This window comes from Myodes glareolus, chromosome 7 (assembly GCF_982192425.1).
Source record: "Myodes glareolus chromosome 7, mMyoGla1.1, whole genome shotgun sequence".
In the NCBI taxonomy this organism is placed as follows: Eukaryota; Metazoa; Chordata; class Mammalia; order Rodentia; family Cricetidae; genus Myodes; species Myodes glareolus.
This window is the reverse complement of record NC_142032.1, coordinates 44,603,290-44,630,290: the sequence shown is the minus strand read 5'-3', so window position 1 is coordinate 44,630,290 and position 27,001 is coordinate 44,603,290. Positions and strand designations below refer to the sequence as shown.

At 45.8% G+C, this 27,001-nt stretch overlaps 1 protein-coding gene across 3 annotated transcripts in view; it reads right to left on the bottom strand.

The window, feature by feature from the left end:
* Pcsk5 (proprotein convertase subtilisin/kexin type 5) overlaps nt 1-27,001 on the bottom strand; it is a 417,375-nt gene that overhangs the window by 4,031 nt on the left and 386,343 nt on the right. For all 3 annotated transcript variants that reach the window (XM_048429814.3, XM_087908042.1, XM_048429815.3), the window contains 8 exons: nt 26,451-26,646; nt 24,196-24,413; nt 20,738-20,974; nt 18,570-18,797; nt 15,419-15,596; nt 11,300-11,517; nt 5,673-5,773; nt 2,977-3,163 (listed from right to left, as the gene is read on the bottom strand). In XM_048429814.3, the coding sequence (XP_048285771.3) occupies nt 2,977-3,163; nt 5,673-5,773; nt 11,300-11,517; nt 15,419-15,596; nt 18,570-18,797; nt 20,738-20,974; nt 24,196-24,413; nt 26,451-26,646 (1,563 nt within the window). The remainder of the gene's footprint in view (nt 1-2,976; nt 3,164-5,672; nt 5,774-11,299; nt 11,518-15,418; nt 15,597-18,569; nt 18,798-20,737; nt 20,975-24,195; nt 24,414-26,450; nt 26,647-27,001) is intronic.

The following is a 27,001-nucleotide window of genomic DNA, read 5'->3' as shown; positions in this document are numbered from 1 at the left end:
ACGCACATGCACACACATCACACACACATGCGTGCACATCACACACACTCTTTTATTTTGTTGATACTTAATTTCTATTCTATTCTAACAGAATTTTGCCCATCAAGCAAAAATGTTTCTTCTAAAATAACAGTATTATTATTATTGTATTGGGGCAGCACAGACATTACCCTTGCAGGAAGTACAAACACACTAAAGGGACCGAGAAGTGATCTGTTTGTGGCTCACAGTTCCTGGGGAAATACGAACACACTAAAGGGACAGAGAAGTGATCTGTCTGTGGCTCGCAGCTCCTGAGGCAGGAGAATCTACAATGGACCTTTGGAGGTTGTTTCCTTTTCAGGGTGCCAAATGCACTCACATCTTACTATTCTTAGTCTTCGGGTGCTGGGTCAGGGTCAGCCTCTACCACTTGGCTTCTCTACCATTTGCTCTCTCTCTTCAGGAGGAAGCTATCTCAGAAACAAAGATATAAGTAAGCTCGGCTATCTGGCATTGTTATTTCTCTCCATACACATACTATGGCAACTTTCCACCATGGAGTTGTATCCTTAGCCCAAGAGGATTTGTACTTTTTCCGGTAGGGTTGCCCCAGATACCTCTTTAAGAGCCTCTTAGCAATCAGGAAATCTATTAAGTTATTTCTTGGAACTGACATTTCAGAAACTACACCCAAGAGGTTCTTGTTTTTCTTGTTTTGTTTAAGAACCTTGATGTAACGAGGGCTGAGGCTCTCAGCTGAGCATCAGATCCTGAGGGGCGTGGAGATGAGGATCTGGGAAACTAGTTGCTCTTGGTGGGTAACCGAGGAAGGAAATGGTTAATTCTTGAAAAGGTGATACCTGAAAACTAAGTAAAAGGTTAAAACAAAACAGACCAGAACACAAGGCTGGTATCAGTTATGGGTCTCAGGTTTTCTTACAAATGCACAGGACAAAATAGCATACACTGATTTTGGTGGGCAAGGCACCTCTGAATCCTAAGGAAATGGTCTATTTCTGGAGGAGAGAATGTATTTTAAGAATGTGGTTTTCACTTAGAAGGGATCATTTCTTTCAGAATCTTTAAGTTTTTTTTTTGTTTAAGATATACTCATTTTTATTTTTGTGTGCATGAGTGGCTTTGCATTGGTGGTTCAGTGGTAAAATTCTTGCCACTCATGTATGCACGAGTGTTTTGCCAGCATACATATATGCACATTCCATGTGTGTCTGGTGCCTCGGTAGACCAGAAGAGGGCACTGGGTCTCCTGAAGCTGGAGTCACACATTGTGAGCAGTCCTATGGCAGCTCTTAAGCCCTGAACCATCTCCGGACCCTAGGATCTCTGTAAGTTTTAATATACACGATGGGGTTGGAAGTTGGAGGACAATTAAAGTCTTGGAATTGGTCCAGTTGTTTCATTTATTCTTAGTTTTCAGTGATGTCCATTTCTAAAATGCTCTAACAAAATGGCTCAGTTTGAGCTAGATTAGAATGATTCTTCAGTGTTATCAAGATAAGCAATTCCTTTCCCCTTTCCCTCAGGAGCAAAGATAAAAAGGAACAAAATGCATTTATAAAGGTCAGATCTAGACTTAGTCAAGCTGGGGGCAGCACAGATGGAAAAAAAAATGTGGGCTTTGCGGCTTTTCAGTCCAACAAGCCTATGTTCAAATCCCAGATGAGCATCTAGGGTGTGCATGTGTGTGTGCTTGCATGTACACACTTTTTTTTTTTTAAGATGAAGTTCAGCTTCAGAAAGCTGAGATAGCCCCAGATGACCTCAGACTTTATGTTTTGCTGAGAGTGGCCCCGGACTCCTGGTCTTCCTCTCTCTCCGAAGGACTCAGGTTCATGTACGCAGCGCCAAGCCTGGCTCTAGATGACCTGCCCTCTTATTATTGCTGTGGACTTGCACATGTTAATCCAATAATTGGGCCTCTGTCTTTTTGTTGATAATATGGGGTCTGTTTGATTAAAAGCTTGAGCCTGAAACATTTCCTCCAAAGTCTTGGGGTTTGGCTGCTAGCTGATGAAATTTTGGGGAGTGACAGGTCCCAAGGATCATTGAAAGATCTATTCAATGTGACGATTCTGTTGATGGATATGTAATATGACGACATTATTTGGAGGTTGGGGGCATTGGTGTTGGATTTTAGGTAGAGAAAATGGATTCCTGGGGGCATGATGTAGAATATTATTTTAAGGTCTGTTACTTTTGTTTATATTGCATTTGTTTAACTCTGTGAAGCTGTGTTACTATGCCTGTAAAAACCTGATGGTCTAATAAAGAGTGGAATGGCCAATAGTGAGGATAGGTGGGGCAGGCAGGCAGAGAGAATAAATGGGAGGAGAAGAAGAAGAAACAAAGAATGGAGGACATCTGGGGCCAGCTGTGGAGTAAGATTAAAAGTGAGATATACAGAAGTAAGAAAAGAAAAAACCCAGAGACAAAAAGTAGTCAGGTTAATTTAAAGTAAGAAAAGCTGGCAAGAAACAAGTCAAGGTAAGGCTGGGCATTTATAAGAAATAATAAACCTCTGTGTATTAATTTGGGAACTGGGTGAAAGTCCCCTCAAAAGGTAAAAGAACAAAAGAGCCCAAAAGAGTAAAGACTAAATAGTAAGATACCAACAACAACAGGGGCATACCCTGGAAAGACTTATTTTCTCAACAGTCTCCGCTTCCTGACTGTCATGAGGTGAACTGTGAGACTCTACATGCTGTTGTCTGTGATGCTGAGGCTTACTGTTGCCTAGAAACAACAGAGCCAAGTGATCTCTGAAACCACGAGCCAGCATAAGCCCTCCTTTTAATGGTTTTCTTTGGATATTTGTTACAGTGAGGAACAAAGCCAACTTGTGAACCAGGAGGTTTCAAGAACAGTAGGCACCCGTCAGGCACTTCATGAACTAGCCATAACTCCTCTCACTCCACTCCCATGAGCTTCCGAGGACACGCCATTTCTCTGTAGGCTGTGTCCCATAGCCCTCACCTGTGGTACTCTGGCAGTCACAGCAGTCCTGGGATCCGAGGGGGTGGGAAGCGTTGCAGCAGCGGAGGCAGCGGTTGTCGTCCATGTTCAGCAGCAGGCCGGTTGAGCACACCGTGCAGTTCTTAGCTCCGGGTCCCTTGCACTCTATGCAGCTCTCATGGCATTTTTTACAGTTAAGGTTTTCTCCCTGGTAAGAACAGCAAAGAGGTTGTTTTTGAGAGCAGAGGTAGAAATCAGGAACTGGAGTTCTCCATGGCTAGTCCCTCTTGTCTCTGTGAATAGGGAAGAATGTGAATGTGTGTGTGTGTGGGGGGGAAATGGCTGTTAAAAAGCTTTATCTATTTTTATGTGCATTGGTGTTTTGTCTGCATGTATGTCTGTGTGAGGGTGTCGGATACTCTGGAACTGGAGTTACAGACAGCTGTGAGCTGCCACGTGGGTGCTGGGAAGTGAACCTGGGTCCTTTGGAAGAACAGTCAGTGCTCTTAACTGCTGAACTAATGTTGATGTATTTATTGCCTGTATATATTGTATATAGTCATTGTTATTATTGTACATAGTTTTCTTATATTAGTTATAGCCTTCTTTTTTATTTTAGACAAAAGGGGGAAATGTAGTGGCATTTCAACTGTATTTTAATAAATGAAAACTGCCTATCTCTCTAGCTCCCTGTTCTACTCCATTTTATTTGTGCTGGGCAAAAGACCAAAGCAAGTGTGTACAACTGGAGGAAACTTTTGCTGGGCCCTGACCTCTGAGACCTGCTAGGTACAATAAGAAGAGAATGTTAGGCTTCAGGAGTATTTGGTTATAATGTAACAAGCTCCTACCTCAAAGACAGCGGGAGTCAAGGACAAGTTGTGTCTGACCTTTGCCATACCCCTTGGCAGGCTATACATTCCCACACTACTCCACATTGCAAAAGTGAAATTCCAGACAGGAGTCAGTGCCTAATTCCTTCTCAAAATCTAGCTCTGTTAAAGCTGAAGTCATTGCCCTCCCTTGGCAATGTCAGGAGCACAGGAGAATGGCAGCGGCCCCTTCTAAATGTTCTTCAGTTCCCAGCATCCTGCATTCTGTTATCAACACATAGGTGATGCATACATTTCTATCCTTTTTTTTTAAAAAAAATATTTATTTATTTATTTATTATGTATACAATATTCTGTCTGTGTGTATGTCTGCAGGCCAGAAGAGGGCACCAGACCCCATTACAGATGGTTGTGAGCCACCATGTGGTTGCTGGGAATTGAACTCAGGACCTTTGGAAGAGCAGGCAATGCTCTTAACCTCTGAGCCATCTCTCCAGCCCCATTTCTATCCTTTTTACTTTTGTGTGCTATGTACAGTTCGGTTCCTCTTGTTGTTATGTAACCTGGGCTGACTTCAAACTCACGATCCTCCCACTTTGGCCCTCAGTCTCTTGAGTGTTGGGATTAGATTTCTGCTTTTCATCAAGTTAGTGCTATGGTTTTCTTTGGCTTTTACTCTTTTGTATTAGTTACCTGCTTGCGTTCTGTGGTTCCTGGACCCTTGTTCCTAGACTTAGAATATAATTAGTGGTTATAGCGAAGACACTTCAACCTCACTGGAAAAGAGTTCAAAGTCCATGGTAATCATTCTCTCCTTGTCTGGTGCTCAAAATATGAGTTAGAGAAAGACACTTTACCTTAAAAATTATTATCATTCTGCTTGTGTGTGTGTGTGTGTGTGTGTGTGTGTGTGTGTGTGTGCAGATGCATATATAACAAGGCATGCATGTGGAGGCCCAAGGACAACTCTGAGGAGCTGCTTCTCTCCTTGCGCCGTGGGATCTGAGGATCGCACTCAAGGTGCACAAGCAGCAAGCACTTCTACCCACTAAGCCATCTCACCGGCCCAGAAGATCCCTTCCCACTGTCTATCTGTCACTTCAGTGACATGGAAGATGTGGGGGAACAGAAAGGTTGGGTGCTCAGTGGTGGAGCAAATGTCAGGCACCCCTGAAAATAAATAGATAAAAAGACAAGAAACGAAAACTGCTTCTCTTGAAGCACCTTGATGTATTTTAGCTGCTGATTGTTTTCAACTGTTATTGTCAAATCTTCAGAGTGCCCTTCTTCCTCTCTTCCTTTCTAGCCATGTAGCAGTTAGCGAACTGTTTGATTTCTCTGAGCCTGCCTCTGTGAACTGAAGTATGCTATCAGAATTCAAAGCAAGCATATATAGGTGTATAAATATGCTGACTTGTTTTGATTTCACCATTGATGTATTTTCTTACGGTTGCAAATTTAGAAACACAATCAAGAAGAGAAGGTCAGGACATCTGTGACTCCCAGGAAGGGTCCTTACCCTGGCCTCACTGTAAGATGTGGAGGAAAGAAAAGGGGGGGGCAGCGAGCTCCTCCTGTGTTCCCGAGACTGCTTAGGAAGCAGGGAGACTTTGCTGTAACAGGGGACTGAGCTTCCTCTGGTCACCGAGAACCACACTGGGGCTCAAGCCACCTGAGATCCTTGCAGTTCCTCTGAAGTTCAAGAGGAAGCTGCAGGTTGGTAGCTTGACTACTTTATGAATGAATGGAGTGGTACAGTGTTAAACCTAGCGGTGAGTGCAGGAATTTAGACGGTTTCGCTTCTCAGAATGACATGTAGGAATCGAGCTCCATAAGGGTGGGGGTGGAGGTGGGAGTGCATACACCAACCCAAGGGCTCAGTACCTCTTCAACTCTGTATTCCCCTACAGGACACACCGAGGTACAAATTCCTCCCAGAAGGTGGTAGCTCCACACACAGGACAAGCAATTCCATACCCCCTTTCCTGAAAAAGAGAGAGAGAGGGGAAGAAAAAGAATCATATTATGAGACAGATTTCAGATTCTAACCTCTGGTTTGATGTCAGACCCCTCAGGAGTAAGGAAAATGTCAAGTACACGGAAGCAGACAGGCAACTGAAGATATGGCAAGTGTCTCCAAGGCAAAGGGAAGACTATAGGCTGCTCAGTCTTTTCCACGAGAGTCTCTGTCTGGACACTGAGAATTTGAGGGCAATTGTGTGCCATAGCAAAAGATCTTTTGAAAATGAGAAGTCTTGTGGAATGCTTCTGAAACCCGAGGGGTCAGGGTGTCACCTGCGGTAGACCTCTGCCCAGCATACTCAAGGAGAGCCCTGGGATCCATCTGCAGCACCGGGAAGGCATGATCATGAAGTCTTTACTTCTCCTCCTATCACATCAAATGTGGTTTCCTTGAGGATCTAGAACCCCCTTTGCTAGATAGTTTGAAATATGTATTATTATGTCCAGAGCTCCCCGCTGTGCGGCAGGCCACCAGACACCTCCCCACCCCCCCGCCATGTCTGAACTGTGTACTGTGCCCTTCCCCATCTGGCTGAAGTCCAGTAGGCAGTATTCAGTGGTGCGTGCCAGCCTTGGTGAAAATCAGTGGCTTTATTCCGTGTCCTGCTGTGCTGCACACCGAGGCATGAGGGATCTTTCATAGAGGGTTAATTTCCGAGCGTTTTGTTTTTGTTTTCTTGTTTTTTTTTTTTTTTTGTTTTGTTTTGTTTTCCAAGTTTAAGAGTCTGTGCCTATTACTGTTTCTAAAGAGCCTCGAGGCTGGAAAGACAGACCTTCTGACTTTCCATCTGCTTTTCCTCACCCTGACCTCCCCTATTTTCACAACACCCCCCCAAGTCAGCCTGACAAATCCCACTCCTGCTGGGTGGCCCTGCGGTGCTTCTGTGAGAGATGCCCTGCTGAAAGAGGCAGCGTAGGAAAGGGCAGGGCTTTCAACTGTGTGAGGATAAATTAGAAGGAAAGCGTGTTAAGGGACAAAGGAACTCTGGCTGCGGTGGCACCAGCCACACCCAGTGGTATAGATTAGGGAAGTGTGTGAAGCATCCCCTTCCCTGACTCTCAGAGCTTCAGAATGTTATTCATCTCTCCCCTCCTCTCCCTTCCATTCCTCTCCCCTCCCTTCCGTTCCCACCCTTCTTCCTTTCCCCAGCAGGATGTCACTGAGTAGCCCAAGCTGACTTCAAACTTTCATAATCCTCCTGTCTCAGTCTTATAAGTGCTGGATTTACAGGTGTGTACCACTGTGATCATAGATAGTTTTTTTTTTTCTTAACAACCAAAATTACTGAACAATCAAAGGTGGATGGTCTCACTGCGGATTTAGACTGCCCAATTTTTCTAGGTTTTTCCCCTGCATCTTAATTTCTTAGTATGACACTTAAGGTTTCAGAAAAAATTTACTCTTTTTTTTTCTATTCATTTTATAGCCTAAGGTGGGGATGCCCAAATTTCAGAATCTCTGTGTTACAAAACCAGAGTGAGTGCAAGAATCACTGGCTAGCAAAGGAGGTGTGTGGCATGTGAAGACAGGTCCGTAGAGGATGCTGAAGGCCAGAAGGAAATGAGAGCTGTGTGAATTCCAGGGCCCATACCCTAAGCAGGAAGACAGAGGAGAACAGATATTATGGACTTTCTCCAGATCCGCCCAGGCCTGCCAGTCACCCCTGAATCCTGCCTTGGGGATCCTTTCTCCAGATCTGCCCAGTCCTGCCAGTCACCCTTGAACCCTGCCTTGGGGATCCTTTCTCCAGATCTACCCAGTCCTGCCAGTCACCCCTGAATCCTGCCTTGGGGATCCTATCAGAACTTGGACAGGGAATGCTTAAAGTTGCCAATTCTTAATTTGGAAGGAAATCTCCAGGCCAGTGGAGAAGTAGAGATTTCTTATACTGTCCTGTGACATCATAAATGATATCTCCAGTCCACACACAAATGTTCCGCTATGGCTGGTGCTCGGCTCTGGTGTTCCTCGGTTAAGAGACATTAACTTACATGATGATGGTTGCCTAGTCTTTATTAGAAGCCAAGTACCTGCTACTGGCCCACTGCACAACATTAATGGTTAGAAACTGGTGCTATCTGACTTAGCAAATGACAATACAGTCATATGTCGACATCACATTTTTCTCACACTTGTATGTAGATCTGACTAAGTGTTTTAAGTTATTGCTTCTTTGACTTCTCTGCTATGATGATGAACTGCAACCTGGGATTGTGAACTAGAACCAACTCTTATTGTTTGTTATTGTTGTTGTTGCTTTGGTCTTTTAAAAAAATCATAACAACAGTTTCCAAAAACAAAACTAAGAATGAAAATTGCACCAAGTAAACAGACCTGGCTTCCAGGGACCTGGTCTGCTTTGTTCATAATTGTATGGACATTGGCTGGGCCACAGAGCTGGAGAATATTTGCTGAGTGAATAAAGAGATGAATGGATACACAGAATTGTAAGAGAACACCGATGGAAGGCTGGGAAAGGCCTTTGAGAAAACATACCCAGGGTAATGGAGCAGAACGCAGACCTGGCAGAGCAGGCTGAAGGAGTTTTCTGGAGAGAGGCAGTAGGTGAGACTGGCTCAGATTTACAGTAAGTCACTGTGCTTAGATTGGAAGACAGAGGAAGAGGTAGTGAGGGATGAGGGCGAAAGTGAGGACAGGCCATGGGGGAAGAGCCTCACCTGCAGATATCAAACAGTAGACTAAAATCAGCATAGGGCTGTGTAAGATCAGCATGGAGGATTGGATGGTCATTACATGGCTCACACTGGGGATGAGAAGACCACTTAGCCGACTGGTACTAACTGGCAATTCAAGCAACAAACCAAGACAGTGACACTAAGGTCTAAGAGAGGGGGGCTGACATCGGGAGCTACTAAGATGTCACAGGACTCAGAGACACACAGGGAGACTGAGAGATCCAGAGGAGAAAAAGTTAATGCCAGTTATTGTATCAGGCAACGGAGAGCATACTGGAGCCATTCATCAAGAGAAGAAACGGGAAAATGTGGTCTGAGGATGGAGCGAGGTTTCGGGTGCCTGTTGGATATCTCATGGGAGATACTCAGCAAGAAACCTGATGCACGGAGGAACAGAGTCATGAAAACCACTTGGGAAGAGGTAGAAGCAAATGCATCAAGACACTGATGATAGTGGCCCGATATGGTGGCAATCGCTTATAATCCCGGCTCTAGGGAGGCTAAGGTAGGAGGGTCGTGAGGTCAAAGTCAGCCTTGTCTACACATACACACACACGCACACACATGCTCATGCATGCACACTGAAAGAAAACCAAAGATGTGCATGCACACACAGAACCCCTAGACTTGAGCAGACCGGTCTTTACTAAGTCCACCCAGGTGTTGAGCATTCTGCCCCCACCCCAAGAGTACTAAAGAACTCTAGGATTCTGAAGTAGTAGAGTAGGGCTGAGCAAAAATTCAGTACACAATCTTCTAAGCAAATGTTTAACCCTTAGTAACATGTATACATAAAAAAATGAGCTGGAGAGAAGGCTTAGCAATTAAGAAAAATGCCCGCTCTTCCAAAGGATAGGTGTTTAATTTTCAGCACCCCCTTGGTGGCTCCTAACCTTCTGTAACTCCAGTTCCAGGGTATCTTATGCCTTCTCTGGCCTCTGTGGGCACCGCATGCACTTGGTACACTGGCATACATGCAGGCAAAATATCCATACACACAAAATAAAAATGCTTTGTTGAGCATGGTGATGTATGCTTTTAATCTCAGCACTCAGGAAGCAGAGGTAGGCAGATCTCTGTGAGTTCAAGGCCAACTTGGTGTTCATAGTTCCAGGCCAGCCAGGGCTATGTATTGAGACCTTGTCTTAGAAATAAATGAAACTCGTATGTGAATGTATAGCTTGATACATTCTAAGCATACTGAGTTAGAAAAGCAAATAGCAGAGAAAACAACAAAAAGATATTGAGGCTAAACTATCCAGAGGAAGTCTCTTCGACCCAGAAAGCAAACACAACTGAACAGTGTTGGGATCAAGCACCTGCCTGCTCTGCCAGGACGGGAAGTGGGCAGTGGCGAATGTGAGCCCAACTTTCCTTTCTTTCTTCCTTCCTTCCTTCCTTCCTTCCTTCCTTCCTTCCTTCCTTTCTTCCTTCCTTCCTTCCTTCCTTTCTTCCTTCTTCCTTTCTTCCTTCTTCCTTTCTTCCTCCTCCTTCTTTTTAAACCATAACAGGAACTAAAAGTGTTTCACCAGAGACGGGAACCAAAGCGCAGGCTCCGGGCTTAAGAAGGATTTAGGGAGGGACTCTGCCACCACAGACAAGTTCTCCCCTGCTCTGCTAATTGGTCTGCTAATGTGATCTGCATGGCCAAGAATGTTACCTCAGGGAAAAATGAGTGAGTCTGGTCTGGGTGGAGTTTCCGGTGGGCGACATGGATGGAGTAAACTCAACAACACGTTTTTAACTATTTATTTATTTATTTAAAGACTAGCCTTTAAATTTTAATATTTATTTATTTAAACACAGCTAGTCTTTAAAAAAAAAGGTAATAAAAAAATCTTTCGCTGTCCAGATTCCCTTAACTCCAGCCTTAATTCTTATTCCGCATATTCTAGAGTCAAGAACCACCTACAGCTACACAGAACCACTTAGCCGCCACCCAATGTGCCCCTTCCTACACGTTCATTTTTTTATTCAATACTTAGGAGCACTTACCAAGTGTTATTTTAGGAAGTAAGAACAGGACTACAAGATGAATGTCCTATAACCCCGGTAATCCTTGCTCTTGCTGGAGGGGCCCACCGTCGGAGAGATGGACATAGTTAATTAAAATGTAATGTAAGGCTGGGAATTAACTCCACGGTAGGGAGTGTGCTGGCCTAGTGTACACAAGAAAGAAGGGAAAAGGAAGGAAGGAAGGAAGGAAGGAAAGCTGGGCTCACATTTACCACTGCCCACTTCCTGTCCTGGCAGAGCAGGCAGGTGCTTGATCCCAACACTGTTCAGTTCCCAGCGTTGGACTTGCCCTAGAAGTGTGCCTGCTTCCCTTACCCTTCCTCGTCTCCACCTTCTGTCTGCCAGAAGCTGACCTTCTCTGCTGTCCGGCCTGATCCTGCTGCCAAGATGTTCTGCCTCGTCACAGGCCCTCAGCGACAGGGAGAGCTGACTGCAGACCAAAGCCTCCACAGCCAGAACAAGCCCTTCTCCCCTTAGACTGTTTTTCTCAGGGATTTTTTTCACAGTGATGAGATCATACAGGTGGAGAAGGAAGTCGAAAACAGGAATAGAGCAGGGGTCCCTGTGTCAGCCTTGACAGACAGGAAGCCTAAAAGGCAGCCAGGATGTTGTAGAAACGGAGACTGGAGAGAGTGTGCCAATGCTGGAGAGGCTGGAGGAAAAGTTTGGGAAATGGTGCCAACCTGTCAACATGGTAAGAGGCAGAGAGGGGCCACACAGGAAGGAAACCCTCTTAAATTTCTGTTTTCATATGCAAAACACAGGCATATGCTCACCGTCACATTTGTCACACGTTGGGTGGCACCTCTCGCAGGTCTGCGACTGTTGGTCTGCGTAGTAGTGCTCTGGGCAGGTGCGGTGACACTGTCCCTTGGAGCGCAGGAGAAAGAAAAATGTATCGCAAGACTGGCAGTCTGTGGGCCGCGGACCCCGGCATGCCTTGCAGCTCTTGTCACACTTCTCACACCGACCACTGGTACTTTCTCCGTAATATCTGAAACCAAGAGAGGAGCGGAGATAAACACAGATGTCCTCAGTGTCTGACGGGATTGGCAGGTGGACACTAAAACCCTTGTGTGCACAAGTCCTGTGTATAGAACGGCACAGTGTCTGTACATTAACTCCTTCAGCCATGTCTAAATGGCTCTCTCAGTGTGGTAAACATGCTATGGGAATAGTTGTTATGCTACACTGGCTCAAAAATAACGACAAGAAAAAGCATGTGTTCAGTAAGAGATACATTTTTTAAAAAAATATTTCCAGTCCCTAATCAAGTATGGATGCTGAGGAGGTGAAGGGCTGAATGGACTCTGCTTGGGCTAAGGGCTGTGTCAGACAGGGTTCACTCACTGACCAGGCCTCTTTGGTCTCTTCACTCAACCTTCCTCATGGAATCATTGCCAAAACGACAATGAATCTAGTGAGTGTACATTGAGTGTTATAACATCCTAACCCCCGGCTGTGTGTCAACATGGAGCCGGAAGAACCCATGATAAGGCCAAAGCCACACACAGTGGTGGCTCAACAGTTCTCTGCCATCATCCCATCATCGTCACCGCCTGTTCTTCCTTTGACATCTCCAGATTTAACTTTAACCTTTGCTGAGGCACACCTGGATGGAAGAGCTTTGCTTTCCTTTTATCATCATTACCATCATCGTCATCATTGTCATCATCATCATCATTATCGTCATCATAGTCATTATCATTGTCATCATTATCACCATCATTGTCATTATCATCATCATCATCGCCATCATCATCATCATCATCGCCATTATCATCATCTTCATCATCGCCATTATCATCATCTTCATCGTCATCGTCATCATTATTGTCATCATCATCATCGTCATCATCATTGTCACTATCATCATCATCGCCATTATCATCAGCTTCATCGTCATCATTGCTATCATCATCATCACCACCACCATCCTTCTGAATATACTCTATCTCCCATGTATGGTCAGACTGGATTTTAACTCTGGTAGCACTCCTCAAATGCATAGCAAATACCTTGCCTCAGCCCTTCAAATGTTATGACTTGTCAAAATAGTCATGAGGACTATTCTGGACCAGTATATGTATGCTTGTCTAACAGGTCTCCAGATGAGGCAAAAGTCCATGGGGACAGTCTCACTCAGCCGGAAGCAGCGGACTTTGGGGCAGTGCAGAGTACTGCTGGAACCTCGTGACCTGCATGCCCTCTTCTCTGTTGTAAGGTCATGATTCTCTTGGTGGTTTTAGCATCATTTTGTCAATGGGACAGACGTGATCATTTCTGAAAATCCCATTTTTTTCTTGAATATTTCCCCCTAAAATTCTTGGGGAGTTGATAATTCTCGGCTTTCTTGTCTGGGGATGCCAGCTGTAACTTCAGACCCTGGGAGCTGTGCCGATTCAGTGCTTACAGGATGGGGGCAGATCAACCCTGTTTCTGTAAATATGTTTTGAACAAGATTGTTGTTCTTGAAAATGTGTGTCTATATCAATCACCTTTTAGTTTTGTAAAGACAGAATGTACCCGGCTCAATGTTTGGTCAAGCTAGCAAAATGGTAAATGTTGTTTCTGGTTTAAAGATACTTTGATGTAAAAGTTGGGAAAAAACATTTTTGACATATTTGCTTTTGTTGAAGGTTAACGTTGGAGGGTAGAAAAAACTTGTCTGTTAGTGTGCTAACATGCTTGCTTTTTATGTATAAATAAAAATGGCTAGAGCTATTCAGAGCTGGCTACTTGTGTGAAACTCATTTGATGGTTGGACAATTTGTTTTTTCACACCTACACCCCTTCCCCACCTCAGGACCTGATCTCAGGCTGTGGTGCGACAGTGACAATGACCATAAGCATGGACCACTACATCTAGCTCAAAAGGAAATTTAAAATGTACCTCTGAATATATATTCCAATTTTTTAAAAAGATTTATTTATTTATTATGTATGCAACATTCTGCCTCCATGAATGCCCGCACGCCAGAAGAGGGCACCAGATCCCATTACAGATGGCTGTGAGCCACCATGTGGTTGCTGGGAATTGAACTCAGGACTTCTGGAAGAGCAGCCAGTGCTCTTAACCTCCGAGCCATCTCTCCAGCCCCATATTCCAAATTTTTTAATTTAAAAACATTTCTAAATACGAGGTCAAGTGATTGATGTTTGTCTTTATAAAATAGATGTAAAGCCATTTGAAAAGATTTTTGGAGAGTCAATATGATAACACTAACAGCCATTCCATAAGCTCTGCTGTGTGCCTGATGATGCCCTAGTGACTTCAGAAACATTTCATCCCATCGAACATGAAAATAAGAGATCAGACTGTGATGGTTGGGAATGTAGGCTCTGGAACAAGTGTGATTTCGATTCCCAGCAGTACCACCTAATGAGCTGTGTGTCCTTGGGTGGGTCACTCAATATCTCTGGGCCTCATATTCCTTATTTGTAACATGGGGCTATTACTAGCACTGCAATTAGACTTTAGAAAGTTGTTATCCTAGAGACCAGAACTCTCTAAACAGTATGTTTGTGTTAGTTGTGAATTTTTAAATTACTTCTCACAGTATACTTTCTGAGTTTATATTGTCACCCCAAATAGCATAGATTCGAAACACATGGCTTAACATTTAGAAAATTTGCTTATGGTCAAACGGGAGATGGTGTGAAAAGACTCATCTTTCAAACCCTAGCATAACACAGCAGTGCCTGCTGAAGGGGAGCAGATATCCTCTGGATCAGATCGAGGTCTTCAGGACACGGGCAGAGGTGATGTGGCTCACGTCCGCATCATCCTTGCTGGCAGGATCAGGTCACATAAATGCATATGGCTAGTTCTTGCCCCAGATCTGAAGAACTGCCTCTGTGCTGTGTGTGGGGTGGCACACATGGAAAATAAGAGATAGTTTTCTTCCAGGAACTTAGTTTTTTCTTTTCCATGAGAAGATGCCAGGACAAGGCTAAGCCTTTGAAGTATAAAGCATGGGCTTAACTCAGCGCATCCAGACATACAAGGTGTTCTTACCCAAGCTGTGTGGACTATGTGGAAACAAATGAGATACAGAGGAACATGAGCCAACAGACAACACCGAAATACATGAAACATGCAGACATCACTTAGGGCTGAAGAAAGGTACCCATTGGGGTGAATGATTCAGGGAAGGTCCTTGGATTTGTGTCTGAAACCTCTCTGGGCCCTGGATTACTAATTGGGAAAGTGTGTGTGTATTTGGGTGTGTGTGGAATGCTGGGGAGCACATGGCCCAGCTGAGCCTTCTTCTCAGAGTGCTTGTAGCCAGACTTGATATACAACACCAATAGGGTTCTTAACAGGAAAACAATCAAACTCTTATTCACAAGCTGCTTTAATATCAGCATTTCATATTAGCCTCAAGGTTGCTTTTAGAACCAAGACTGTGCATTGTGGAGCTGGCTATTTGTGGAGGTCTGGCAGGTTGTAGAATCCACGGGTATAAGGGGTGATGGTACCTGAATTGCTCCCCCTGTACGATCAGTGTCCCAGCTGTACTGCTTAGGTTTTGCATATTATCCCCAAATCACACAACACCCTAAAACTGAAGAAAAAGAACCTCTACTAATGCATGTTGGGTCATTCTGAGGGGGGAGGAACCGCTCTGCATGGAGACTGCGCATATCTGTGGGTTATCAGTGAGGCCAGACCCCGAGGATGGTTAATCACTTGGCCTGATAGGACCATCTGATTTAGTGTGTTCTCTCACCGGGACACACTCTTTCTCTCTTTTCTTGTCCTTTACTACGACCTGGCTCATATTTGCTCCCTACAGGCAGGGAGGCTTTACCATGACTCTGTTCCGAGCCCTCCTTTCCTCATTGGCAAAAGGCTTGCCACCTGGATTGGCTACAGAATAGAAGGTCCTTACCCGTCCCTACATTGCAGCAAGCACTCTTTGCCCAGCTGGAACCAGCCAGGTCGGCAGGAGTGGCATTGCATGCTGTGGGGTCCTTCACAGGTCTTGCAGGAGTAGTGGCAGGGCACACATCGGCCGCTGTCCTTGTCAGTGTGGTAGCCTTCTGGGCAGCTTTTAACACAGGTCATGTCTGTTGAGGAAGGAAAAGAATCCGTCTTGTCAGAAAGCCTGATCTGTGGCTCCCAGGATCCTCTCTTTGGGCAAGGAGGTATTACATGAAAGGAGAGATGAGGTTCCATGGGCTGATTGATATCAGTGAAGACAGAGGTCAGCGTGGACAGGCCATGGCAGGCAGAATGGAAAGTGCAGGCTGGGGGCTATGGCTGCTGAGGGTGGTTGGGTACCATGGCCGCTGAGGGTGGTTGGGTACCATGGCCGCTGAGGGTGGTTCGGTACCTCTGCTCTTGTTTTCTACTGTTGCTATAACACTAACCATGAAATTTGTTGTTGTGTGATGTTTTGATTGCATTCTGACGCTCCTGAGACTGACAATCAGTTTGGTTTTGAATTAGAGGGCAACGCTAACTACTATCTGACCAAAATTAACCATAGAGGTTTTGGAGGGCTGAGGACAGAGAGGATGCTGGGAAGAAGGGGGGCAGAGTTGGAGGAGTCTCGAGCCAGGCTTAAAGAAGCAACATAGGAAGTACACAGATAAGGTAAATGAGCCTTGGGAAGCACATAGATGAATAGAAACGAGTTAATTTAAGCTGTACGAGCTGGTTGAAGAGAAACCTGAGCTATTGGTTAAGCATTTATAACTAATAAGTCTCTGTGTGGTTATTCACAGAGCGGTTGGGGGCAAAGAGCTGATGGACGGTCTAGACAGAAAATTCTGCCTATACTTTGTGGCTTTAAGACAGAAATGGATCATCTCACCACCCCAGAGGCCAGAAATCTAAAATGTGTGTACGCAGCTACATTTCTTTTAGAGGCTGTGGGGTGTCTGATCTTCCCCTGTTTGCTTTTAGAGGGTGTCTGTGTTCATGAGATCAGGAGTTCCTTCTCTTCTGAGGGTAATATCCTCCCTGTATTCCATCAACATATACCTCCTATCAATTCTGTTCTTGCCAGACTCTTGTGATTACGTTGGTCTCATCTGTTAAAACCAGAATAATATCTCCCTACCAAGATGTTTCACTAAGTCCAGCTACAAAGCCCTCTTTACTGTATAGAATATATAATTGGAGGACTAAGAGATTAAGGCGTGACATCTTCAAGGAGAGCATAATTAGTCTATCACAGTTTTCCGAAAGCTGTCTTGTTTTTAAGTAGACTGTTTCTGGTGGTATGGGGCAGGCAGGAGAGAGCGTGAGGGGATCAGGCCAGGGCAAACCCCGTGCCCAGTCTTTGAGGGCAGCCTCTGTATCAAGACTTAACTCTAATCCACTTACATTCCCAGATTAAGGGAAGACCTTCTCTAATGAATGTCTTCCTTTCAGCAAGAAGGTATCTAAGGTGATCCTAGATTGGCCATTACTAGAAGAGAATGTCCTAGTGGGTGAGATTGTGTGAGAGATCCACTTAGAAGGGCTATTTTTAAGAGGAATAACTTTGAGAAAAGAAGTTCACTGACCTAAAATAGGCAAAGAAGACTGGTGTTTCCAAGTGTCATCTATTGAGAGGGACCAGCATGGCCTTCCTGATGCTGGAAGCTGGCCACCTATTTTTACTGTGATTATCTCCCTCGGAGGTCTATTCTACTGACTGGGTAAATAATGCCGATATTTTGTGGGCTTCCATGCATTCACCTCTTTTTAATAAATTAACTCATTGATTAATTGATTGACTGTTTTTGAGATAGTGTCTTATATAGGCTGTCCTTGAACTTCCTATAAAGCTCAGGCTAGTCTTAAACTCCTTGTTCTCCTGACTTCACGTCCCACGTGATGGGATTACAGGCCTAGGCCACTATGTCCTGCTTTTCCACTTTTTGGAAACAGGGTCTTGCTATGTGTAGCCCATAGTGGCTTTGGACTTGAGATTCTCCTGCCTCAGCCGCTCCAGTACTGGGATGAGAGGCATGTGCCATCGCACCTAGTAAAGTGATGACTTCATCAACAGATACTGAATCCAGAGGCAACTATGAGAAAGAGTGGAACAGCTGCATGTTCAAGGTGTCTGTGCACAGACCGCTCAGTACCGGGGAGTTGGGGGAGAAACGGAATCATCTTGAGAGGAGCTACATGAATACCACTGACGAGAGGCAGGTGGATCTCACACTACTCCAGACACGGCTCTCAGAGGATACAAGCGGCCTCTTTTGGCTGAGAAAGTACACCCACCATCTAGTCAAGAGGGAACCACTTGACAACTCAAAAGAAAGAATAGGGATTGAAGTCTTGTAAAGGATCCACAGCATAAAATAGCATAAAAGCAAACTGTGTCCCAGACTGAAGGAGGCTACAAGATCCGAAAGGCAAATGCATGCAGACCTTATCCTGAGCCCTGTCCTAAAGGGAGCTGGGACTATTTATTATGAACAGTAGAGTTAAAACATCCTAGACTTACTTGTTTCATTTTATGTGTATTACTATTTTGTCTGCATATTGGTATGGGTACACCATTTGTGCCCGAACCCACAGAAGTCAGAAGAGGGCATCAGATCCCCAGGCAGTGGAGTTTCAAAGATTATGAGTCACTGCGGGTGCTGGGAGCCAGACCTGCGTCCTCTGCAAGAACAAGTGCTCTAAACCACTCAGCCATTAATCATTGTGTCAATGCAAATTTATTAGTGCTGACAATGCCCTGTGTAATGAAAGGGATTGTCCCTATGCTAGGAAACACAGACCAAATGTTCACAGGGAAAGGGACTCAAATGTGTCTAGCTTCCCCTTCAGTGTTTCAAAGTGACGGTAGATTGTGGATTAGCAAATGCACGGGGATGGGGAAGATGAAGGTTAGCAGTGGGTGAAGTGGGCAAAGGCCAGTGTGTTCCTTGGACCATCCCATCTTGCCTGTTTTCTGTAGGTTTGAAAACCGTGAAAGAAATATAAAGAAAAATAAACGAAGGACAGGAAGAAGTTAACGGCCATGGGGCATCAGGCAGCACGCCACGCGGAGAGAGATGGCATGGCCGGCCTTGGCGCGTGGTGTAACTCACTGAGAAGAAGAGTCTCTCCAGGGCAGGCATAGCACTGGTCCTCCGCAGGCCCTGAGCAGCGGGAGCACTTCCTGTGGCATGGCTGGCACCTGTGAGTGCCCTCATCCCAGTACTCGACAGCTGCACACTCCTTGGGCGCTGTGCAGACCTCATTCACAATCGTCAGGCCTTCCTGACAAGCCAGGCAGGTCCAATCTGATGAGCAGATCCGGCAGAACTCCGGACAATCTGTGGGTATGGCAGCCAAGCCGAGGGCGGTGAGAGACGGTTAAGGCAGAGACACCCCTTTAGGAAATGAATATCTCTCTCCTGGAGACTTCTAGGGCTTTGTGCCAAGCGTATGGGGACTCGGTCCCTCAACACTATGAGCAAGGTCACACAACAGTATGTGGCCTTTCTGCTATCAAAGTCCCCATTGCCACAGTCTTTCCTGCATCTCCTAGAATACCTCTAGCTAAGCAATTATTGGAATGTAGCATAACTGCCCAGTGGCAAAGGCCTCTTTGGTGTTCATTACAAAGGCACAGTGCTGGTGTGAGAGGGCCTTTGTACAACAGGCACTTGCTTGGCAGATGCGCTGGACAATCAATGAAGAACAGTTCACCCTTAGAGGTTCCAGTACCCATCATTCCCTCTACTTAGAATCCTGTTCTTGCAGACATGTGCAGGCTTCTTCCTACAGTCATTGCTCCCTCCCTTTCTTGGTATCTTCCATAAAATCTCTCAGATTTCAGTTCCTGCTGGCCCCTCTTCCTACCCTTTCTTTGCTGTCTCCATTTACTCTTGACTTGGTGCCCATAGCATCGTCCTCTCTGAATAGACCATGAGCTCTGTAAGGGCAGGCCTTTTGTCTGCTCTGCTCTCCAGGCCTGGAGCAGCGCACAGCACACAGAAGCTCTCTCTCACTCCCCAGTATCCCCAGAAGGAGAGATGCATGGCTTTCCTGTTACTATTATATCTCATTCTCTCTCTACCAGATTGGGACCAAAGACGCCAAGTCACTCATCCAGAAGAGAATAGAGCCAGCCAGGTGTGGTGGCACATACTTGTAACCACCACTCTGGGGGACTGGGCAAGAGGAGGGCTCATTGACAGCCAGCCTATGCAGCACAATAGGATTCCATCTGGAGGTTGCAGAAGACAGACCCTGATGGGAATCAAGACCCTTAACAAAAGCTCTTGCCAATTCAGCCCCAGGGACTCAGGCAAGGTGGTAAGCTACCCCAGGGCTTTAGAAAAGTCTGTCTCCTAGGGAGCTTTCCTCTCTTCTTTGAGAAGTCCTCTCATAATGGACAATCTATGTTGTTTGTTTCCTGGTTACTAAAAAGAGATTAAGGAAGATTAAAGCCCAGTTGAAAAATAAGGGGGTCCAAGGAACTACAGACCCTCTCTTTTTTCTTGTTTTATTGTTTCATACAGTACTAAGGATTCCATGAAGGCTCTGGGACGAACTAGGCAAGGGCTTTCATACTATGTCGCTCCCCAGGTCCAGCAGTTCCCTTCTGGGCTGTGTAGTGACAGAAGAGCCAAACAGGAGATGAATGGGGCCTTGGGATAGAAAGCACAGAGGGGAAGGAGGGCGGTGAGGAGAGGAGAGAGGGAAGGTAGATGACAGGCAGATAGGAAGGCCTCTGAGGGATCTTTTAAGTGTGTGAACTCATTGGTGACTTGAACCCTCAAGAAGAAACATCAGCTTAGAGCACCCTTTAGAAGTTCATCAGCTCTTGGAATCCTTACATGGAGAACCCTTTCCATGGGTATGTGCCATTAGTAGGGCCGTGTGATCCATAACTAGCAGGACTCACATTCTCAAAGCTTATGAATGGTGCATTTAAAAAATGAACTCTTGCTGGGGCTGTGGTGACACACATCTTTCATCCCAGCACTAGGGCGGCAGAGGGCAGCAGATTTCTGTGAATTCAAGGCCAACCTTGTCTACAGAGCAAGTTCCAGGGCAGCCAGGACACAGAAAAACCCCGTCTCAACACCCCATGCCTCAAAGAAAACAATGACGAAAAAGAACTCGTGTTCAAATTTGACTTCTTTAAGCAGAAAGGGTAAAAGTGTCCTGAGAACTGTGACTGGATTCCCCGAAGGCCCGAGAGCGTGCTTTGTGTGGACAGGCTTCCCAGCATCCCTTGCTCGTCCTACAACCCGGAAGTCCTTACCTTCGCATTTGTCAGTCCTCTCGTCTTTGTAGGTTCCCTCGGGGCACACGTCCAGACATTGCCCATTGTAGAGAACCTTGGAAGTGTCAGCACAGGCCTCACAGTCATCTTCCTTGGGGCCATTGCACTCCAGACAGTTTTTATGGCAGGAGACACACTGGCCCAAGTCCGGATAGAAGTGCTCGGGACAGGAGGGGCGGCATGTGTCATCGTGCAGGAAGAAGTTGGGCATGCACTCTGAGGAAAGGAGGCAGTAGCACGTTATCCCCAGGGATCGGTGAGAAGAATGCATCGCTCTTGTGGTGGGCTAGCCCATTTCTCAGCTCTCTGAGCCTTGTGACCTAGGATAATTTTTGCCCTTCCCCATCTAGCCAGGATGCATCCCCAGTATCTAAAAATCTCTGTCTTGGGAGTGAATCCCACACACGGTGGCCTGATTATAAGATCTTGGATTTGCATGCTGACGTGGCCTGCACCTTTCAAGGGCAAAATGTTTCAGTGCTGTGGGAAATAGTGATGGTGGGAATGCTGGAGTCATTGCTCAAAGACCTGGGGACAATGATTGTCCACAGATAGCAGAATGAAACTAGACCCATACTTATCACCCTGCACACAAATCAGTTCCACATGGACCAAAGACCTCAGTGTAAGAGTGGAAACCTTGGGACCGCTGGAAGAAAGCTGGCTGTACCATACCGTGCATAGGCTCAAAGGACTGTTGGAATGGAACTTCATTCGCCCAGGAATTAAGGCCAACAGCTGACAAGTGGGACCTCATAAAACTAAAATGCTTCTGTATACCAGAGGAAGCAATCAGTTGTGTGAGGAGGAAGCCCACAGAGTAGGGGAGAATCCTTTGACAGAGGATTAACATCCAGAACACACTAAGCACTCAAAAGAGTGAAAAAAAATCAAGAAAACAAATGACCCAATTAAGAAAATGGGCTTTGGATCTGAACAGAGAATTCTTTAAAGTCTTCTACATCCTTGGCCACCGGGGAGACGCAAATTAAGATGACTGTGAGATTTCATCCAAGACAACTGACAGCAGACGCTGGTGAAGATGCGGGGAAAGGAGAAGCCTCAACCGTTGTTGGCAGCATTGAAAGCTGGTTCAGCCTCGATGAAAATCAAGGTGGAGAATTCTCAAAAAGCTAAAAGTAGACCTAGCGTGTGACCCAGCTATATGACTGCTTGGCGTATAACCAAAGGACTCGCTCTCCTACTCCACAGCTCAGCCAGGCTCTCTGCTGCTCCCTTCACAGTAGCTAGGACGTGGAAACAGACTAAATGGCCATCACCCGATGACTAGATAGTGAAAACGGGATGCACAGACACACTGGAACACTACTGAGATACAAAAAAAATTCAGTCATGAAATTTACAGGTAAATGGATAGAACCAGAAACGATTATACTGATCAAAATACACCAGACCCAGAAAGACAAATGCTGCGTGCTCTTTCCTATTTGTGTGCTCTTTTTCCTGCATCTTTAGACTTCAGCATGTGACCCAAAGGAGCTGCAGGAGCCAGGAAGTTTAGAAAGGGTCATGGTGGTACAGAGGAGAAGGAGCTCTCGAGAAAGGCCTAGAAGAAAACAGGTGCTATGAGAGGGGAAAATGAGGGTGGGGGTCTGAACTTGTGGGAGGAAGAGAAGGGAGGCAATTCAGAGAGAGAGGAGGGAGAAAGATAAATACCACTAAGGATGTGTGAAAAAGTCATAGGCAAACATTATTTTATATGCTTTACTTTACATAGACACTATAGACACACAGTAATAGGAGAGCCTATTTCTCTCTCTCTCTCTCTCTCTCTCTCTCTCTCTCTCTCTGTGTGTGTGTGTGTGTGTGTGTGCAGGTCTATGACACTAAAGTATAATGCTCCCCTCAAGAGTCATTGACTTACAAAAATCCCAGGCGAGGAAAACCCCCTTTCAAGTTCCAGGGTTGTCTAGGAGACTCCCTAGTGCCATATAGGCTATGTTACCTTCCAGAATTTGGAAGTTAGACTCTACTGTTGAAGACACCACACACTAGACACATGACTTGGAGGATATAATGTAAAACTGATCTCTTTCCATGATGTGGGATCACAGGTAGGAGATGTCTTTAGGAGGTGTCATCTTTACCTATTGCTCCACCCATCTTTCTCCTATATCTTTTTAACTCTTTTGCTAAGCACCTCTGTGATTTTTGTTTTTATATTTGAGACAGATCAGTCTTGACTCTAAGTGGGGTTTGAGGATCTTATGTGTAACTCAGTGCCCTGGGTTAGGAACTGGAGCTCCCAGAAAAAAACAAGCAAAACAAAACAGCTGTGCTGAAGATTCTACAAGGTTCGCTGACTGGTTAGGACTGCACTGTTGTGGAATGTTGGAATGTTGTAGACCCAGAATCAAGTTATCTTGGGCTTTCTTTAGCTCCTTAGCCATTCCTTGCCCACCTCTGTGTTGGACCCGTGACTGTCAGGTAAATTCTCTTGGAATGTGTAAATTTAATGGACCATTAGCTCTACCGACCCCGAAGCCACAGCTGTCATCAGGTGGTGTGAGAAGCCTACAGCAGAGATGCCCTCACATGCTGTAACCCTCCTATCAGCTGTTACCACCAGCACTGCTAAAAGAGCCCTGATTCAGGACTTCCTTCTGCTCTGATTTGGAAAACCTACGAACCTGTCACATTGAACCATGGCAAGTAGGGTAACCTGGATCTTTGCTCCTAGGCCTTGGCCATTCATATTTGTCCCCAGAATGAACGTCTCTTATTCCCTTTGAGGTGAGAGTTGAGGATATCTGGATAGCTGGAGGAACGCTTGTTTGTCTTTAGCTCAGAGTCCCAAGGGAAGAAGCTTATCTCACCCTCTGCCTCCTCAACGATAGGCCAGCAGGTGGCGAGTTTCACTGAAGGTGGAGACAGATTCTTTCTGTCCTCAGACAGAGGGGCTAGCCAGTGGTTCCTCGGGGCCAGGATCCCTTTGGGACCATGAGAGTGTTTTTTTGTTTGTGTGTTAGCTTTCTATCAAAGATGATTAGTCTGTCAAGGGCCAACATTCCTTAAATGTCGCTTATCTCGTGAAACTTTTAGGCAAAGGAATTCAAATCTTTTCATCTTCTCCACCGAGTAAAGCCTTTGTTTGTGAAGAGCTGCCCCCATGCCTCTTCTACATTCCTCAAACGTGGTGGTCCAGAGAGGCCAACCACTTGTCCCACCGCTTTCATCCCCCCCCCCGAAATTCTTTTAAAACTAGCCAACTGTGAAAGACTGGGGTGGGACCCCCGCCAATAGGGAAAGACACAGCACTCCCACAGTAGGACAAAAACCTATCAGGTTTCCTGCTGGGTGTGCTTGCTAGATCTTTTTGTGAGAAGAGATTGCCTTCGCGGGTTCCTTTAGCTTTGTTCATGTGTTTCTTAGTGCACGCGAGAGAGTGTGCCTTCCCTCAGGATGCTTCCAGGTACCTTTGCAAGTTTCCTCGTGGATGCAGTCCTGGCACATTTCTGGACAGTGTTTGCAGACGCCTTCCACGGCCACATGCTTTTCAGGGCAAGTTTTCAAGCATACCCCATGGTCTAGGACAAAGTCTCCTTCACAAGAGTGACAGTTGGTAGCATTTCCCTCGCATGTTCTGCAAGGGGAGCTGCAGCGCTCACAAATCCCGTCTTTTACGTAGAAGCCCCTAGGAAAAGAAGGGAGATTGCGATTAGGCCAATTAGAGACGAATCTCAGCGGCTGACAGAGGGACTCAGATGGAAAGGGAAGGCTGCTGCTCCTGTCAGTCAAGACGAACCCACAAGACTCACCGAGGGAAGGCTGTGAAAGGAACATCTAGGAAAACAAAACGGAAGGGGTGGGCTTCCTTGGGAACTTTTAAAGCAATTGAATTTGTCTAAAACTTTCTCATTTGTCTGATTTCCTATTTATCCCCAAATTATCATTTTCTTTTTCTTCTGTTAGAACTTTATTTTACAATGGAATAGGAAAATATTCTAATTCACACACACACACACACACACACACACACACACACACACACACGGGGAGAGAGAGAGAGAGAGAGAGAGAGAGAGAGAGAGAGAGAGAGAGAGAGAGAGAGAGAAATACAGATTTCAAACCAGGCCTGACTATGGAAACGGCCATTAGTGTCTATTATTTACGGGATCTAGGATTATGTTTCTGCTCTTGTATTCTATCTGTGTGGGGTGTACTGTAGTAGTATGTGCTCTCGTGTATACACCCATGCATGCATGTCTAGAAGCCAATGATTGACATGGGGCCTTCCTCTATCATTCCTCTCCTTATCTTTGAGACAGGATCTCTCTTTCTGAATCTGGGGTTTATCACTTTTGATAAATTGGCTGACTGGAGGGCTGTGGGGGATCCTCTTGTCTCTACTTCCTCAGTACCAAGACCATAGGAGTGCATCACAGTTCCTGGTATTTATGTGGGTGCTGGGGATCGAGCTCAGGTCCTCTTGTTTGTGCAGAAAGTACTGGTATTTATTGTTGTTGTTGTTGTTGTTGTTGTTGTTGACAGGTCTTTCAGTCCCTGGCTGTCCTGGAACTCACTATATTGACCACGCTGGCCTCGAAATCACAGAGATTTGCCTGCCTCTGCCTCCTTAGTGCTGAGATTAAAGGCGTGCGCCACCACTGCCTTGGTACTATATAGTTTTAGGCATTACTAAGAGGCCTTGGATAAGAGCTAAGAGCAGATGACAGCTCTTTACCCTTCTTGTTAGAGATGGCTTTAGAAAGTGATATACCTGGATGATGGTGTTGGAAGGAAATCTGAGGGAAGAAGGGAGGGAAAGGAAAGGGACAGTCACCCCTTAAGCTGCCTGTGATTGAGTGGGGGGGGGTAATGCTTGTAGCCAAGGTAGACAATGCAGTCTGAGACTCTTCCAGGCCAGCCAGGGAAGTCAGCCAAGGAAGGAACAAGAACAAATGGGAAAAAAAGGGGCTTCCGGTGAAACCAAAGTCACCAATGTCATCAGTGTGAGGCTTCACGTGGGAGAATTGTCATTTTGACCCAAATTTTGTTATGTCATGCTAAGCTTGTTATTTCCGGTCTGCTGTTCCCTTTCCCACAGGTGACTTTAGGAGACTAAAGGAATTTTAAGTCAGAGGGCTGGGAAAACCATAGCCATCAAACATGAGTAGCTACTAATGCTGTTTATAATCCATAACTCATCGGCTTGGAAGTTTAGAAGAGGCTCGTGCCACGACTCTGTATTTGGGAAGCGGAAGAGAACCGAGAAAATTCAGTTGTCGATACAAGGTGGGAAAAGAATAGCCAGGCCCCACACAAACATGTTTTGGTCAGCGAGGAGCCTCGTGTGACAGTCCATACCACAGATGCCGTGTGTAGCTGGCTACACTACACAGGCTTGTGTAAGAACGGTGTGCCACTCATCCGGGGGTGAGACTGCCTCCTGACACCTCTCTAAAAACATCCCCCACCGTTGGGCAAGGCCAGTCACATGACCGATTCACAGAAATATGAATCCAGGTGTTGACAAGTCACAGGGAGAAGTGGGTGTCTGGTCTTAGGTACGTTTTGGCTTCTGTGGGCCCACAGTGAGGCCACAGTCAACAAATGACATTTGGTGGGTGCTCTGGCTGTGCAGAGAGCGTTCTGGGGAGAGGAAGGAGCCGCTCTGAGGTGCTGTGGAGAATGAGAAGGAGCACGGTGTCAAAGGGAGGGAGACACTTACTCCGGGCAACTGTGGTAGCAGCGGCCCTCATGGAGGAACAGAAGGTTGTCCGGCTGACTTAGGCACTTCTGGCAAAGGTCAGCCCCAGTGCAGGACGCACAGTCCTCAGCACAGTTCTCGCAGCTGCCGCTCCTGAACGACGGCCATGTGCCTTGGGGACAGGAGGGAACACAGGTCTGCAGCCACAGGTATGTACCTAACAATCAGGGCACAAGGGGAGGGCAAAGGACAGTTGTCATGGTTACTCCTGCTAGTGCACACATCACCCAGAGGACTGACACCCAGAGCGGCTGTACATTTTGCTTTTTCTTCCTTCTTTCTTTCCTTCCTTCCTTCCTTTCTTTCTTTCTTTCTTTCTTTCTTTCTTTCTTTCTTTCTTTCTTTCTTTCTTCCTTCCTTCCTTCCTTCCTTCCTTCCTTCTTCCTTCCTTCTTCCTTCCTTCCTTTCTTCCTCCCTTTCCTTCCTTCCTTTCTTCCTTCCTCCCTCCCTCCTTCTCCCTCCCTCTTTCTTTCTTTCTTTCTTCCTTCCTTCCTTCCTTCCTTCCTTCCTTT